Source organism: Streptopelia decaocto (assembly GCF_964273445.1).
Source record: "Streptopelia decaocto genome assembly, chromosome: 5".
In the NCBI taxonomy this organism is placed as follows: domain Eukaryota; kingdom Metazoa; phylum Chordata; class Aves; order Columbiformes; family Columbidae; genus Streptopelia; species Streptopelia decaocto.
In genome coordinates this window covers 46,366,970-46,385,579 of record NC_138659.1, presented here as the reverse complement: position 1 = coordinate 46,385,579, position 18,610 = coordinate 46,366,970, and the positions used below count along the sequence as shown (strand labels likewise).

At 35.9% G+C, this 18,610-nt stretch overlaps 1 protein-coding gene across 1 annotated transcript in view; it reads right to left on the bottom strand.

Annotated features, from left to right (window-relative positions):
- Positions 1-18,610, bottom strand: part of NRG3 (neuregulin 3) — a gene marked incomplete at both ends in the record, with an annotated part of 401,478 nt that overhangs the window by 24,054 nt on the left and 358,814 nt on the right. The window contains one exon of the mRNA XM_082052925.1: positions 3,176-3,278. Within this exon, the coding sequence (XP_081909051.1) occupies positions 3,176-3,278 (103 nt within the window). The remainder of the gene's footprint in view (positions 1-3,175; positions 3,279-18,610) is intronic.

Sequence of the window (18,610 nt, the reverse complement as noted above, 5' to 3'; positions counted from 1 at the left end):
TGAAACCAATGAAACTAAATAATTTAATTAGTATAATGTCAAAATGGACTCTTTAGTTTCTCATGAAATTCCAAGTGAAATTCATAAAAGCAACTCTAGAGTTTGTATGAATAATTATTTTCTGACCAGCTAAATTGCATACACTGGGGAAATAATAATATATATGTATGTATGTCCTACTGGAAAGACAGCCACTCGCATGTTTGTCACTATAATGGTTATGGAACCTTCAGTCTTTTTAGTAACTGTTTTTGAGAGAAGACTTCATATAAAGTCTAAATGATGACAGTGAAACAGGATCTCGGCATCAGACTTTGGGAATCTCTCCTATATGTAAACTGTTACTAGAATTTAATCAGGAAAATAACAACAGAAATTACAAATTCTTCAAACTCTAATTTGGATTGATTTAGAAAACCTGTGTTTAGAGTTGTTTCTACATCTATCAACACACATAAGTAAACTGGAATATTCAGTTTAACTGCTGCAATCTTTAACACTACAATTGAGATTCCTGAAGGTAATTTACTGAGAGAAACAATCTAATAATTAATTTTCTTTTATGTTCATGCAATCTAACATTAATATTAGGTTTATGCATATTCATTTTGCCAAACTATTGGATGCACAGTTATAAAATTAGAAACTATTAATAATTCAAACTTACTCACTGATTAATATATTTATTTTATAATTTTTGTTTTCAAAACAAGTGGGCCTTATGTGTTCTACTTTAGAGATGCTTGGCAATGAATTGTTACTTCAGCCAGAAATAAAGGTACTAGTCATTTATAAAAGTCATTTATAAAAGAACAGAATATTACGGTACTCTCCCTCTGTTGCTATCACTTACAATACTTTCTTGATTACCTTAAAAGGAATAATTGGAAGGGCACAGGGTTTAATTATAATTCTAAATTTCCCCAGACTGAATTTATTTTAAAGAAGGACTTTTAATTTAATGGTGCATGGGGAAGTGTATACTCCTAGCAGCAGATATTATATAATTGCCAGATGAAGAAAGTCAGGGTCAGTGTCTTCATGGAAACCTTTTTCTTAAAGGGTGCACCATTCAGAGTTTCTGTAGCAGTTAGCAATATTTTATATTTTTGATACATCAAATTAAATTCAAGAATTATCCCCCATGCAGAAGGAATGCTTTGATAACTCTTAAGCATGATCTGCCTGAAGAAGAAGCTCCTGAAAATCTGCTCACTAAAAACTAACATCACAAGGGTTGAGGTACTTTATATTTGTTGTTTTTTACACCCTTACGACACTGGCTGATGTCACAGTTATGGTATTGTTTTATGTGGCCTCTATACAACTCAGTCCAGACACTTATTTAATTTTTAGACAGTTCACCAGATGGCGTCACAGCCAGGGAGTTAGGGACTGATTAGTGTTTTACCATTACTGTTTCATATATTTGATAAAATCTTGACTGAACTGGAGGTGCTCATTTTCTCATTACTTTTCAAACTTCAGTTCCCAGAATCTGGCATAAGCACACTTCAGCTCTTCCCAGTAAATCTTAACTATCATATTTATGATGCAGAGAAAGAACCAAACCCAACACTCCCACCTCTTGCTGAGATATGAAGCAGTATTGTCCTGTGAGTTCATCTTTGAAGCGTTATTTCTACTCATTATTTTTAGACACAGCTCTCCCCACCACCTCATCAAAGGCTGTTCCAACCCAGCTCTCCACCACTCCCTACAGCAGTGCAAAACCAAGAGGGGTATAGCTGAGTAACAGAGGGACATTTTATTCACACTCTGCTCAGTTGTTGCCTGCAGGTTCTTCCAGCTGACAACCCCATTCTGCCTTTTCTGAATATCTCCTCATCAGAAAAAAAACTCAAGCCTTTCCAGGAGGAACAGGAACACCTTGTTCTCTCTTTCTTTCTTCTGCAGATCTAAAGAGCATAATGACATTTCTGATGCAGTGGCAAAATGGCTGTCTCTGCTCACAATTTATACTACAACCAAGGAGCTTGCAGAGAGGAACTGTCCTGCCACAGCATCCTCCCAGCTAACATCACTGTCATACTCCAGGTCCAAAGAAAAATTAAACAAAATTCCACATTATAAGAGGTAGGAGTGTTTAAATGAAAGATGAACCAACTCAAATCTTCACTCAAATCATGCACAACCTACCCCTGAAGTCTGAGGGGAAGAAAAAGGGGGGAAAAGGCCTGGTGACTTTTCAGATTTCCTTTTTTTCCTGATACAAATGTCTGTCTTTTTATTAAAAAAAAAAAAAAAAAAAAAAAAGCAGCGTAGCCCTCATCAGATTTTCTAACCATTAAAATAAATTCTAAAGAGGGGGATTCAGATAAGCTTCCAGACTTTTAAATAGGACAAACCTCCACATTTTTGATGCGCAGCCACTGTGACCAACATCATGCAGGTACTATTTATAATGATATGTGTTCCCTCATTAGCTCCAGCTGGAACAAGAATGAGGGATGACAACCATACAGAACATATTTATAGATACGGTGGCACTGACAAGCACATCATGTAATTGCTATGAAGTTTTTGCAACTCAAATTACACACATAACAATAAATATTATAAACTAATGTTCAGATGGGAAGATAAATAACAGAGTGGAAAGTATTTCCCTTGAAAATAATTTAGTACAGATGATTCCACCATACTTGGATAGTTCAATGTGCTTGTGCATTTCAGATACTCATTATGCAACTACATCAGCAGTTTACAACTATTAGCTACAGGTTACAGATATCTGCAGTGAACTTGTATCTTCCTGCATTTTGAATTTTACATTTTTTCTCAGCATATAGAAACAAAAGGGACACTCAGGGATTCGAAACAAAATGCAAAAAGGAGATGGTATGTTTAAACTTTTCAAAAGATGTCAGTGATTGCACTGATAGTAAAAGAGACACAAAATTATTATTGTCTAAAAATAACTGTAAAGGACAGTTGTTTCCTTTGTTTCCTGAGATCAAAAAGTAGGAACATGAACACATATGACTCCTGTTTACTTTTTTCTTTTTTTGGACTTAGCATAGGCTTGAGGAACTGTTCTGACCTGTCCAGAGAAGATAAGAACAGCTTCAAAAGGAGGGGGAAGACTGAAGATTTATAAAGCTGTAAAAAGGACAGAAGCTAAGTAACAAACACGCTAGCTGAAGGCTCTTACTTTGTTTTGAAGTAGAACGCTGCACAAAGCATGCCCACTACGACTAGGCCAAAGACGATACAGGAAATAGACAGCACCTGGCGCTGGTACACTTCTTCACTCTCTGTGAACAGCAAAAGTGAGAATTATGAAAGCATCAGAAGACAATACTTGCAAAAAGTGGATTTCAATAAATCATGGTTGCAATAATGATTGACAGATACTAGAGATTTGGAGGTCTGGGTAGGCCAATTCCTCAATAGAATGGATACTTCTCTGAATCTCTCATCTAAATAACGGTTAGAGAGTTGTGGCCTCCTGGAAAAATTTTAGAAAATGGTTTCAATACAGACAGAGATATGTAATAAGAAAAATTAGGACAGTTTAGTACCTTCTCTGCTCTACATATTTTTCAGCTTTTTTAGAAAGCTTCTACTGTCAATAGGATAAAGAGCTCTACAACCATGGATTTCTGGCTTCAGGAAAGACCCATCAGAACTCTCACAAGGCCTTACAACATTCAGAGTTCTTGTTTAACTACCAAAAAAATGTAAGCTGCTTTTGACTGAATGGTGATTAATCTTTAACTCCCATGTATTCCCCTGTACTTGAAGCTTATGTACAACATACCACAGTAAGAAAATAAACTCAATCTGCTTGAATGGAACCCAATGACTACTATGATACAATGCACCAGATATTGCTTTTGTGGGAGTCCATTTTTAAAATTAAATTTCTTTAATAAATCTCATAATTTTCTAATTAATTTTAAACCAGGAACAGAATAGAAGTAAAGAAAAAAAAGGCAAAAAACTAAGAAAAGAAGACAAAACACTCATTCATGACTACAGACCAGCTGATAGGCAACTGCAGTTTTTCACACACTGAATTCATCAACAGCTCCTTAAGTGTTATATTTTATCTTTATTACTTTAACTACTTCTCTAGTCTAAGGTGCTAACATGCTAAACAGATTGTAATTTTTTAAGATCAGTTTCTCCAAACATGCAACATACAAAACAGTATTTTCGTTCATATATTTTAGATAGAAAACCGACATGTAGAATTATCAAAGCACAGTACAAGCATCGTACACCAATAAACATACATTTCCATTCTAGGTTGGAGATCTTCAGTGCAACCCTCCCACCAATATGAATACCAGACTCATATGTCAAGTACATGACAGTAACTCCAACTTCCAGGTTCATAAGTTTCAGGTTCACAACTCTATTGTTCATACTGTATGACAACATCAAGGTGAATCTAGGCAAATATTGAAAAAAAATTTACACCTAACTGGAATTTCACTCAAATACTATCTGGTATTATAATGACTGAAGACTATGTACAGTATCCTAATCAGTACTAATTATTGATTTATCAAGAATATCACATCACAATGCTGTTACTAAACATTTGGAATCTTAAATACAGTCATTTTTCTCTTGTAAAAGTCCCAGTCCCTTTTCATAGCGTATTTCAAATATAAGTAGCAAATCTTTATTTCTTAATTCCTTCTTTACTTGCTCAAAGAACACCACAGTGACTCAGACGCCACTTCTAAGATGCAACATGTCCGCAGTTCCTGTTTACTTCCCCCTCCCATTTAATTTTTAAATTCTAATAGTTATACTTTTAAAATATTGTCTTAAAAATAAAAAGAAGCAAATATATTAACTTACACTTTTTTTTTACATGTCTAAAATATATCTGGAAAAGTTGTAATTCAGTAAGAAATCCTGATAACATTCCAGTAAAACTGATTCCAGTAGAGCTTTAGGCCCATTTCTCATTGGCATGTATAAAATTTGGATCTACGCAGTAAATCCCCATTGGAAATGAAGTAAATGTTCGGGGTTTTAATTTCTTGGGTTTTTTTGTTTGGTTGTTTTGTTTGTTTTTACTAGTTTGTGTAAACACAATTATTCACCTTCCATTTGCTCTACAGTACACAAAGGACTAATATTACAAAGGACTAGTCTTACCAAGTTTGAATTCTTATGTTGAGGAGGATCACACTGCAAATAGTTAAAAGAATTGTTCAGTTCTGCAGTTGTTAATCTATTCTGACTGAATACCATGAATACCACTTTCAGTATATACTGCCTAAAACCACAACTAAACCACACATATTTATGAACTGTCATTTCACTCAATTTTTGCATATAATTAAGAAAACTATTCAAAGAAACTGATTTAAGTAATCGTAGAATCAAACAGGCTTAATTTTGCTTTTTCAACCTAAGTCCTTATTAAATACTTTTTTTTTTTTTTTAAATTAGAAATTTTGAGTTTAATGCAGTCATGGTCTTTTGTCAGTCCTGAATAGCTATCACTATAATGTTAAAGATGCTTTAGAATATGGCTTACCAAGATAAAAGCACTTCAGAGGCTGGACAATATTATCTTGCTTGAACAACCATGTGAAGATTTAAGTCTTTTGTGTAGTCAGATTAATCCCTGTCACTAGCTTTCAACACATAACGAACAATGCTTTCTTTCCTTTTTGTTTATTTTGCACAGTGGCTATTTAAAGAACTACTTATTGATCAACCTTATTTGTTAAACACCTTTGTTCATTTTTATATCCTTTAAGTCTTTATTTATGTATTGGACTCCACAATATTTTGTATCCAACATCTTAAAATATAATCAGTTAAGCATTTTTCCATTATCTAATATTTCACATTGGCCTTTTTTAAAACAAACAAACGAACAAACAAACCAACCTTCTTATTGACACAAATGTAATAATCTGTCTCTCTCTGCAAACTTTGAAGGACCCCCTCATTATTGCTTTGATTTATCCTCTCTATTGCTCTAAACATGTACACCACAGCTGAGATCCTCTCCAGCCAAGGTGGACTGAATAGGGCCTTTAAATAAAGCAGAAGGCTATAGCTGAGTACTGCAAAGCAATTTTGCTCCCACAGAACAAAAAGCTGTAGAAAATAAATTCATAGAAACAGAGTAGATCTGAAAGTTCCTTCTCCTTAGTTGATGAAGCTCTTCAACTTGCACATACATGTATTTACATACTGCAACAAACTTCCCAAGGTAATCTAAGGTGTGACTGAAATTATGATAAATCTCTTTTTATTCACTTATATTCATATATTCCTTGTGAAGTAAATCACCTTAGTTACATTCTACTGAAATAAATGCTCCAGGGAGAGGATTCCTCATTTAATGAGCAGCTAAGAAAATATTTCTGCTAAAAAGGAAAATATAAACTGTCATGGATATTCCTGGATAATCCCGCTGAGGAGTTAAGACTACAGAACACAAATTCCACCAAGCATCCAAATTATATGAAATACGTAGCCTACACCAACAGAAATACAATCACAGACCACAGTGCTGAAAAAATAAAACAATACACTGTTTAGATGCAGACTATTTTGTTTAAAAAAAAAAAAAATATGGAAAGAAAGATCTTCCCAGAACATAAAAGACAAGACAAACTCACATGGGACATGAAGGCTGTTGAAAGGCCAAGTTCTCTTGGACAAGTCCCTGTCCACTGTGTGCTCTGTTACATCTCGCCTGTTTTTATTTATAGTACAGATTCTTTCTTATTTTCATTCCTGCTACAAAACAGTTTCTCTCCTTTCACCTCTGTCACATCACTCTATGACTTCTCATGTCTTAGCTGTTCCTTTTCTAAGTTTATCTCACACATTTGCTACCTACCATTATGAAACACAAAATGACTACTGGTGCCATGTAGAAGCAAATTTTCTTCCAGGACTCACTTCATAGTCAAATTTCATCTGCCCATTACTAAAAAAAAATTATATGCCATATTATAGGTACTAGGGTTTTGGGGATTTTGTTCTCTTGCTCTTTAAAATTTACTCTTAAAGGCTGTCATCTGCCTGCTTCATGTATGTGGAAAGACCCCCTGAAGTATACATATAAGTTTTTAGAGGATTAAAAAGTCTAGAATAGGCACATTTTTCTCACAATTGGCAGTTCTAAAGGGTATGGTAGTTCTATTGTGCAAATAAGCTGAAACTTGCCTCTTCTTTGTGATTTTGTTGTAAAAGGAAGAACACTGGTATAAGGTCCCTGAGAAACAATCACATACGTTTCTAGCCATATTACTGAGAAAAAATAATTTCGTTAATTAATACAGATTATGTTAGGCTAAATCCACAACGTCATTACCAGCCATAATCACTGGATCTTCTAGTTCTATTGTGTATTTTCTGAACTCAATGAAACATCTTTGAAAGGTATTTCAACGAAGAACAGCGTTGTGCATGTGGCCTCAGCAAAATGATAAGGGAACAAAAATAGTAGCTTTCCCCCTTGTGGTGCTTATTTCAATGGCTCTTGAATAAAATCTCAATATGGTCACAAGCATCACAGAGAATAATTATTGAATGTTCAAACTGAGCCAATTGTGGAATGACAACATTACCATATGAATGCATTACTTAAGCTTTGCTCTATAAAAAAAACAACCAACAGAAAGAAAAAACCCATACACAAAAATCCTCCACTGCCACCAAAAAAACCCCAATGACAAATAAATGTGCAGAATAATTTTTTTGCTGAAGTTTTTACTCCCAGCCCTAAAAACACCACAAACCTCAACAGCATCCCTTACCTTCCTTACTCTCATCCCCACAACGGACTTGGTCTGTATTGCTGCAAGTAGCAACATGCTAGAGAATAAATATGGAAAAACCCAGCATTTTCTCACTGGTATGTACGATGAACAATTGCTTTCCACGTAATTTCTCCCATTTATAAATGCCAATGAAAATAATTCTATGACTTATTTTTCACCAGGAAACTTGCACTCTTAATGCGTCATATTGTATTTATGTGTCCTGCAGAGCCAGAACCTCCATACTGAGGTGCACCTCAGTAGAATCATTTGCCCCTTACACTTTTGTTGGTATCCTGCATCCTCAAAGCCCTATATACAATAACAGAGAAGGCTTACATGGGAACTCCATACACAATATCAAGATTTCCAATAAAATATGCATTCCCATAAGTTAAAAGGGAAGACAGTAGTTAAAACATATTTTTCAATATACTTAGATTTATGTGTGACAAGCATTGAACTATATAAGGCATCCTAAATTTAATTCAAGAAGAGAATAAAAAAAGCCGACATGTTCCACAAAATCTGTGATTGCCTCAGCATCAGACTTTGAACTCTCCCAAGAGTTTTCTCTATTCTTTCACTAGCAAAAACCTACTGTACAGACTTGCTGCCATATGCTGTAGCTTGTGCTAAGGCAGAACAATTTAACAGTTGAAATGCTACAAGCCACAGTTCACAAATTTCTTATTTGACCTTGAGTAAGTCAAGATCCTTGTTCTTTCTGTAACCATGAGGTTAATATTGCTTCTTCCATTCCAGTGAGTATCATGAAAAAATTTAATATAAACATATTAACCTTTAAAGAAATGAAGTATATGCAAACATATAGAGTAACCTGCCCCAGATAATTCTGTTCCAACATGTTTAAGAGCATATGCATTGCTTCACTCAAAATACAATGTTTTATTCTAGTTCTCAGCTACCTTTATTAGACACTGAGTTCTATTCCTTCAACTTATCTGTCTGGGTAGAATTCCCCTTTTAAAAAGGCTTCAAAATGCTTGGGTTTACAAATTAGGAGTGGAAGTTTGTACCTACTATTGTTTACAGAAAGGGCAGAGTCAAGGTTAATTGCATTAATTCACTTTTCAAACTGGAACCACAGCAAACTGACTTCTGCTGGCAAAAGTTCATAAAGCATTTCATTGTTTTGATAGTGATTCTCTCTTGGGAAGAACTGTTCAATGATTCTGATTGTAACTAAGATTAACAAAATTCATTTTCTTGTACTTATAGAACATCTACAGTAGAAGGATTTTAATGAAAGCAAAGTGAAATAGATGTAGCCCATTATATATTATAATTGCGTGATATTACACATTCTTTGACTGTTGGTATTTAACACTAGTGAGATCATTTTCTTGGTACACAGAGGCAGAAAAGGGATGAGTATTCAGCCTGTTTGACTGACCTATTTTGAGTACTTGATTCTATTATATTAATGTTGCATTAGCACTAGTTTTGCACGGAACATCATAGTGAAGCAATGAATTAAGTATAAAGCTAGAGACTCATCATGAAAAGAGATGCAAAGATATGTTCTTCAACCCGGAGCTCTCAACCAGCTATTTTAGGTTGGTGAGTGAAAGATGAAGTGTCATTCAAAAAATTAATGAACAAAAATCTCCTGAAAAGTTATTTCTATCAAACTGATACATAAAAAAACTCAAAGAAAGGAAAGGAAAAGGAAAAGGGAAAGGGAAAGAATGAAAAAAAAAAAAAAAAACAAACCAAAAAAAAGGAAAGAAAGGAAAGAAAGGGAAGGAAAGGGAAGGGAAGGGAAGGGAAGGGAAGGGAAGGGAAGGGAAGGGAAGGGAAGGGAAGGGAAGGGAAGGGAAGGAAAGGAAAGGAAAGGAAAGGAAAGGAAAGGAAAGGAAAGGAAAGGAAAGGAAAGGAAAGGAAAGGAAAGGAAAGGAAAGGAAAGGAAAGGAAAGGAAAGGAAAGGAAAGGAAAGGAAAGGAAAGGAAAGGAAAGGAAAGGAAAGGAAAGGAAAGGAAAGGAAAGGAAAGGAAAGGAAAGGAAAGGAAAGGAAAGGAAAGGAAAGGAAAGGAAAGGAAAGGAAAGGAAAGGAAAGGAAAGGAAAATGCAAACAGTGGAGAGTTATTAAAAAAAAAAAAAACCAAACAAAAAAACCACACAAAAAAACAAAGCAAAACAAAAAAACCCAAAAAAAACAAACAAAAAAATCAAAACAAAACCCAAAACCAACCCAAACCAACCAAAATAAGCTAACCTTATACAAGAATGTCTAGTGCTTTCTGTGGTTACAAAAGGACCGAAGGTCCACAAAAATACATACAGAAAGCTAACATGTACTACATTATTATTATATACCAATAAGAATAAAAGTAGATATTAACCTTGTTTTTATCATATTCATTTTTGAGACAACCTGACTATAAATATTTTAACTTGAATTTGCTAAGTTTAAGACAAAGAAAAATATGAAGACTACTCTTCCTCCCTCCCCCAACTTAATTTCCAGTCTGAACATAGGGGGAAAAATGTTACCTGGTTAATAGAGTTTGATAGCTAAAAATCTTTTCCTGGCATGATGGATGGCACAATGGGTGGCAAGACAGGTGGCACCAAGAGTGCCACAGGGAAGGGACAGGACCAATGGCACAGCGGTAGCGACTCAAGCAGCCAGCAGAAAATGGAGAACAATGGAGTGGTACCACAGAACTCAACTGCAAAAACACACTGAAAAAAATCCCAGAGGGACATCTGGAGGTTTTTAAACCTTTGCAGCACTCTGCAAGTCTACATAGTGTAAAACCTCTTCATAATACCATTACTAGTACCTCATTACTGAATTAACAGCTAAAACTAAAAGCTACTCAATTAACAGCTAGAACCACTTGCCTTTTACTTACTAAAACCTCTCATCTAATAGATAATCCTTCATGATCTACCATCAAGTCTTGCTCTTTATGTCACTTTTGCTTACTGAGAATCACAGCTCCAAGTAATTAATATTAATACCTCCAGTTTCTACTGTCAGTCCAAGAGATGCAAATTCAACCCTGTAAATCAGGTTTTTCACCATCAGACCACTCAGTGACAGGATTAAGTCAGGCAGGCAAGGAGGGCATGCAAGATGCTGATAATTCAGTTTCCCAGCCAAACACCAAGCAAGCAGACAGTCTGCACAGTTCCAGCTATCTTTGCATTGACAACATTGCTCACTGTTCTCATATAATGGTTTTGAAACAGCTTAAAATTTAGGTAAGAAAATCCACATAACTGTAATACATTTAGAAGTCTGAATGTTACCTATTGGTCTTCCATGGAACAAAGAAATTTGCAACATTTTCTGCATTGCACGGAAAAGCACTTCTGGTCTTTCACAATACACAAAAAGTTTCAAAGTATTAATGACAAAAGCATTAAGATTGAAAAATATTACAAATATAAAATGATTTTTAAAATTAAGTAACATTCTTTACAGAAGAAGTTAGTTTTGAGTTTTTTTCAGTAGTTATGTTTTCATGTATATTCTTGCAGGCTATCAATTATTTGCCAGGTCCTAGAGACCTCTTCCGCACCATAGATTTCCCACAGACACTATTATTCCCTTGCTCTCTCTGACAGAGTGTGTAAGATCTGAAATTCTACATGAGAGTCTTAAGTGTGGGGGGGAATGGTACACTATCTTGCTCCAGAATGATGACTCATCCCTTTTTCCTATCTTAATTTTCGGCTGCTTCTCGGCACATCTCTTCATCTTCCCTCTCTGATTTTGTTATCTTCCTCTCTTTTCCTTATTTTCTATTGTAAATCTTGTAAGAAAACACAGTTCTGCACTTCAAAAATGTCTTTGCTATCATCTTTTTCCCCCTTCATTACCATGAAAAATCTTCCAAAGCAAAACTTCTGTTCAGCATTCATTATTCTTGTAATATAGCCTTCTGTTTTTGCAAAGTCTGTTCAACTGAGCATGAGTCCATGCTCAGCTCTTCTGAGGCCCTGGTTCAACCTGAGGCTCCGTGGTAAACGGAGGAAGCAAAGGGAAGGACATTTAGATACAAGCTTCTTACTTGAGCTATTGCAGAGCGTATCATGGTTTCTTAAGATATATACATATATGTAGGGACTAATCCAAAGACCATTAAGTGCAATATGCATTGCATCAGATACACATAAGAAATTAACATTAAATGATTATGTAACTCCATAAAGACAGTTTCTGAGAGGTTTATGACATAAAAATATTATGGCTTTATAAAGCAATAGCGGTCTTTAATTCTGCCTTAGTAATTCCTTAGCTGATGAGAGCTGTTATTGGTAAGATCCTAAGCATGGCTAACATCTAATATAATGATGACTCAGTTTCCCAGCTGATATTTTATTTGATCTCAGAGCTTGCACTGCTATTACCAGCAAAGCCCTGTCATTGGCCTTTCCCCACAGCTGAGGCTTATATAGTCTGTATATTGCACACTTGCTAGTATTGAACATTTCACCCAAATCTCAAGCTAACATCAAAGCTGCCAAAGTGTATTTGATGATTATCGTTGACACCCACATTGTCAGAAGCTCACAGTAACTCAAGCAATATTGTAAGTGTGTGCTATCTCTGTTTTGACTGCTGCTGTTTTGACCTGGATGTTTTTATGTGTGTGTGTGTGTGTGTGTGTGTGTGTGTATATATATATATTTTTTTTTTTTTTTTAACAAAAATAGAGTGTGAGCAGTGACAAGAGAACAATAGAAAATGATCTTAATAACTTGAAATAGTTTTATTTTCTTTTTCTTACACTGAAACAGAAACATGTTGTTCTATCTGGGAAAGCTCTGGAGGGTGATGGCACAGAGGATAAGCACAAGGACTTAGTCAGCTGCAGAAATACATTACAAGGACATTGTGTTGCTGCTGAAGTACAAGAGTTTCTGAACAAGACTTCAGGCACAGGACTATGTATTTATGCATTACCTTCTTTTTTTCCAACTCCTTGACCTAGCTTTGCCTCACAAGCCAGTGACCAGGGATGGATGTGATGAGGAGAGAATGCCAGAGGGAGGTGAAGAAGTGTCCTTCACAGCATGTTATGTCAATCTGTTCCCCTTGAAGCCATCCACACTCAAAGCTCCCAGATATGTGGAGGATTAAGGGACTGTATACGTATGCACCCATGACTTGTTCTGTTTATTTCCCCTACCTACTCCATGAGCCAGTGGAAACTGGAGACAGAGATCTGGTTTGGTGTACACTGTCCCTCACATCTACAGGTGCAAAAACTTCCCTGTCACCATGCTACAAAATATTCCCATCAGCAAGGTCCACGCCACATCATGTGCATAATGACTGCAACACACAAGTCTAGGCTGGACTCTGTAACTGATCGGAAAGAAAACCAGACGACACTGGCAGAGAGAGAAAAGTAAATATAGTAAGCAGCTACACTCTTGTTTAATCCCCCAGAGGCTTTTCCCAAGAGGAGGGATAATGCATCCAGTTGGTCATACTGAGCAACGGCAGATGCTTAAAGTCTACTAATGTGAGTAGCAGCCTTAAGACACGACTAAGCCCTCAGCCCACATGTCTAGCAGTACACTCCCCACGCTTACCCATGTTACAAGAGCCACTTCGTTTACTTGGCATGGGCTGCAGGTAGGCAGTGAGCTGCCAAAACCAAGTTTGCTCAAGTGCCAACATGCATGTGTATGTGACTGCTGGGACTGCCACAGCACAAGCCTTACCACATTGCTTTGCTTCAGTAGGACTGAAGAAGATGCTTAAAATCTTTAGCAACTGGCATATTGCATGACATCAGTAACACATCCTAACTGTGTTCCCAGTTAAAAGAAAGATCTTAAAGTAGTTGAGAACACAGTTTTACTTATTTTTGTAACTTCTTTCTGTCAGATATATGCAAAAAGCAATATATAGTCCAATCTCTATGTATTAATAAATTCAAGTGAGTTTTACACACGTGCAAATCATAGCTCAAAGGGATGGAAATGCATGCTTAAGCATAAGAATGTACATAAACACAAATACATTTTGGTAATAGATTTTAAAATTTCAAAATCCCTCACATGCTGATTTTTTTCAAGAGTGAAGCACACAAAATGTCAGAAAAAAATCTATAAACCTGTGACTTCAAAAAGATGCATGGTTATCCAAAACCATACAGTGCAACATAACATCTTGTAATCTATAGAAGAATAAGAAAATAAATTCAGCAATAGCAAAAGTATTTTTCAGAATGACACATGCAATGAATTTAAAGTTAAATGTAACTTTAAAAAATAAATAAATAAATATCAAATTATCTCTGACCCTGAGAACATTACTGAGAAGATGGAGACAGTGGCGTGTGGCAGGACTACAATACCAACCAGACAGTATTTGAAACAAGAGATTTTCACACTGGATATGAGGAAAAACTGTTTCCCATGAGTACAGCTGTGTGGTAGAGCAGGCTGCCCAGCGAATCCATGCAGTGTCCATCCGTGGAGGCTTCTGAGACCCAGCTGATTGACTAGGGAGCTCCTGGCATCTCTCAGAATTTGAATTATCTTATGACTCCATGAAATGCAGCAGCTTTACATGGTCACTGTGTGGCAAGCTGAAGGACATACTACACCAATGTCAATCATTTTGAAGTGAAGCCTGGCTGGGAGTACCAGTAATAAACATTTCTACAGAGTGCCTGGGTGGCTATTACAATTCAGGAGCTGTCATACATGATAGCAACGCTGACAGCACAGGGCAGCTTTTAATGTGCTTTGTAACATCTCTGGTCACGACTTTTATCTATAAACTGCAAATGGAAACACTATGCCAGAACTAAGCAAGCACTACCTCTGCTTCATCACGTTTTAGCATAAAGCTCACTTTGCCAAGTAGTCACAGCAAAGTGTTTTCTGACTCATGCTTTATATGACAGCCCTTTCTGTACCCTCAGCTTCACGTCTTTTAAAAATATTCACATGATTTTCTGTGGCAGTCATGAGGGACAGCTTATGACCATAGGGCCAAATGGGTGCTGAGCCTTGGACAAACATTGCTGAAACATTACAGCTCTGAGTATGGCTTAATGAAGAGACAAAGCAGACTTGGAGAGACTGAACACAACAACCCAAGCAAAGGCAGCTGAACAGCATGCAATAACTTGGCCTCCTTGGGGCTGCCTGAGACTCAGTTTTCTGCCTGGGTGGGAGATATTTTGAAGAGCTTGGATAGCACTGGGTGACAGAGGGTGGGCTGACGGGGAGGCAGGAGGTGACACGGCTGCATTGGATGGCATGAAAGCAAAAGGTGAAAGAACACAATAGCAGGGACTGCAGAAGATAGTGCTGCTTATGATCCCAATGTCATGGAAAAGGTGTGAGAGTTCATGGAGATGCCTTTACGATTGCAACTGAAATTCTACACAAAGAGGCTTCCTTGCTGGCCAACCTGCTGCCTGTGGCACTAAGCCATTGTTCTCTCCCCTACATCTGAAGTTACTCATGTTTTAAAATTATGTGCCTTCATATTTCCTACCAGCTTTAAATAGTTATGATCAATTCTCCTGTCATTAATTCAGGAAAAATCCAGTGTGCAACATTATCTAGAAGGCAGCTAGGTAAAACCTCTGCACATCTTAACTGTCTTTGAATTTTTCTGTTGCTGTCAGGTGTTGCTAAAGCCAAGGAAAATGCATTGTCTTTCCACATCGCTCTTCATATATCCTGTTTGACAACTCCTATCTGTTTTGCTTCTCTGAGCAGGAGTAGAAACGTGATCGCTTCAGATGATCCTTCTTTACTTACTATCTTTATGGTACACATCTTATACCTACTCCAAGAAACAATCAGAAAACACATGATTCATCAAGTTGCCAACTTATTGCCATTATCAGTTACAATTTTCACAATATTATTAGAGAATGCAGAGGTGGTATGCAAAAATGGTAGTTATGAGCTAAGAGAAATTAATTAAATAAATTGTCATTAAAAAACTAAGGATTTACAGATTCCTCAGTTGCTAACGATAAAGGAGACATCAAATCTCAGTTTAGATGTCTCTTCCTCTAAAACAGTTTTGTTTATATATGTTATATATAAAACACAAATATAAATATGTCTGTACTAAGTTAATAGCTGGGAACTAGATTCAAGAACCTGTCAGACTGACGTTCCTCAACCCCCAACACTTCTCACTTGAAACTTTTATTAAATCTTTCTGGTATTGCCACCTTATTGAGACATATTATTTAGTTAGAAACACTTAAAAGTGTTTTGGATGGATTAATCTGGGAAATCCACCTGCTGGAACTCTTGTGCACAGTAAAGCAATAATCCCTAGGAAGTGTGGGACTGATTCTGGTCTACTTTGAAACAGGCAAGAAAATTTCACTGAAAATGTAGAGTCATAGTGGTGTAAACCCAGAATATGCCTGACCTCCCATTGCTACATGCTGGCTGGAACAAGATCTGTCATTCAGATGCAAGCTTTCCTCTTATATTTTGTCTCAAATTGTTCTTATTGAACGAAAAATCGACTTCCAGGTATTCTTAACTGGCACATGGAACATAAACATTCTGATAATGCAGAATCAGACCTTAGAAAATACAGGTAAGAGAATCAACTACCAGCTACATGTCCCAATTAAACAAAGCTTTAATTGATCATGCCTCTATTAGGTAATGATAAATTTCAGCTCATTAAGAATACTTTCACAGAAGCAACTTCAGTATTTAAGAAAGCAGATATTTTCTCAGGCAAACCTTGTAAATCCTCTGCCTAGACATTTTGAAAGGATTTAGAAATGTTCACCAGGATGGTCTCTGAATGTATCATATTTATACTCATCTGTTTCCTGCTCCTTTCTTTGCTGTTGGCCATCTCAGAATTAAATTACATGTTGAGTAATGTCTTCACTAAAAAGTAGGTTTGGTGGTGGTTTTTTTTGTTTGTTTGGGTTTTTAATTTATTTTTTTTTTTAATTTTTCAAGATTATATTCTAGGTTTTCAAAAATCAGCCTAAATTTCCATAACTTTATGAGTCAAACCAGGTCCTGCAGAGTACTGTAACATTGATGATTTCTGACCTGTGTTACTTAAATTCATAGAGAGAATCATAACTGACGTCTCCATCAAATGTTGTGGATGTCTTAAAATTCATTGAGTCATTGAGGTCACCTGGGGGATGTTGAACTTCAGTATGTGACTGTGTCAAAGTGTATATTTTTGCTTCAGTGAATTCACAAGCATGAGCCAGTCAACAGGAAATAATCTAGTGGTAACTCTTGTACTTGTACTACATTTGTAGCTTACTAACAGGTTTATCAGATTTTTTTATGAAGTGTAGTAACTTTTAGTCTATGAACACTATAAAAATAATCCAGACTGTGAAGCTTAATGATTTCAGTCATCATGTAACATTGCACTTAAAATAATAAAATATTACTTCAATTTTTATAAATAAAACTATTCTGTAAGAACTGTTTATATATTACTTCATATTTAAAAAAAAAAAAAAAATAAAAATCTGTCAAATACTCACCACAAACCAGAAGTAAAAAAGGAAAATTTCAGATGCTTTCGAAAGCATTTATCTGCAAAAATCATTTCCAAAAGATTATAACTAACATCCAATATCACAAAGATATGTGAAACTCTTCAGATATAAGGTCAAAATTTACCCTGGATCAAAACTCACCCTTCTACATTTTCTAGCTCAGCGTTGGCTCACTATCACAAAAAAGATTCCTGAATGTCTGGGAGAGGAAACAGAACAGCAAAATCATCCTCCTGAATGAGCCAAAACCCAGGATGTTTTGAAAGCCTGCAAGTTCTGCTGAATTCTGTTGCTACCTTAACTATTTTGCTTAATTTCTTGTGCCCTATGTATTGCAATTATGTACAAATGCTAGGATTTTCCACAAAGGCTTCCTCAACAGTTGAAAATTCAAATCTTGCTAATTAATCTTTCATATGAAATTGCTTAAAATTGACAGAAAAAAAATTGTGGCCAGCTAGGTACAAATTATATGAAGTCCTCTTCTATGAATAATAGAGCAGAAGAATCTGAGATAAAGAAAATCTCAAGGTTTAAACTCCTGTCTAGAGGCATTAGGTTTTGCTTTTGCACTTTTTTTTTTTTTTTTTTTTAAGTACACTTCCAGAGCCCAAGAATGGAAATTTTAAAATAACCAATTAAGAAGAGTATGTAAGCATTCCTCTAATTTGGGGAATTAGCAAGTTCGGGAATGAAATTATTAAAGACAAGGAGGAAGGGTTTGAAGAAAACCAGAAGACTTGATTTCTCAGAGCTTTCCCAGCACTTACTGGTCACTTCTCATGATGCTGCAAAGTGACAAACTTTTCTGCTTGCATGTTTGCAAATTCAGTAATCAGGTTGAATAATATGCATACGACACACATTATATGGACATATATTATCTTGTCTTTAAATAGGTTGGAGTGACAGAACACTGAGATAAACTTCAAGGTTTCTCCAGTAGGCATTTGTAGGTTTACCTATATATATATTTTGTATATATGTATATACACACACAAATGGACATGCAGAGGCCTTTTTCTCTATTAGTTTTAGGTGCTCTTATACCTCTGCACTAAATCTCCTCTGGCAGTATGACTCCATGGCTAATAATTTGACCAAGTTTAGGTGACTGAAGCAAGTACCAATGATGAAAGCTCACCCCTAGTACAATCAAAGAAACAAGTACATTTCCTAAGAAAAGTCAATAGCCCAAAAACCCATTAAGTTTTTTCAGTGGAACAAAGTATTTCACTCCGAGTTTTCTTTTGTGTGTTCACATATGTTTCTGTGAAACAAACAAAATATATATTACCATGTAAACAAAGTTTC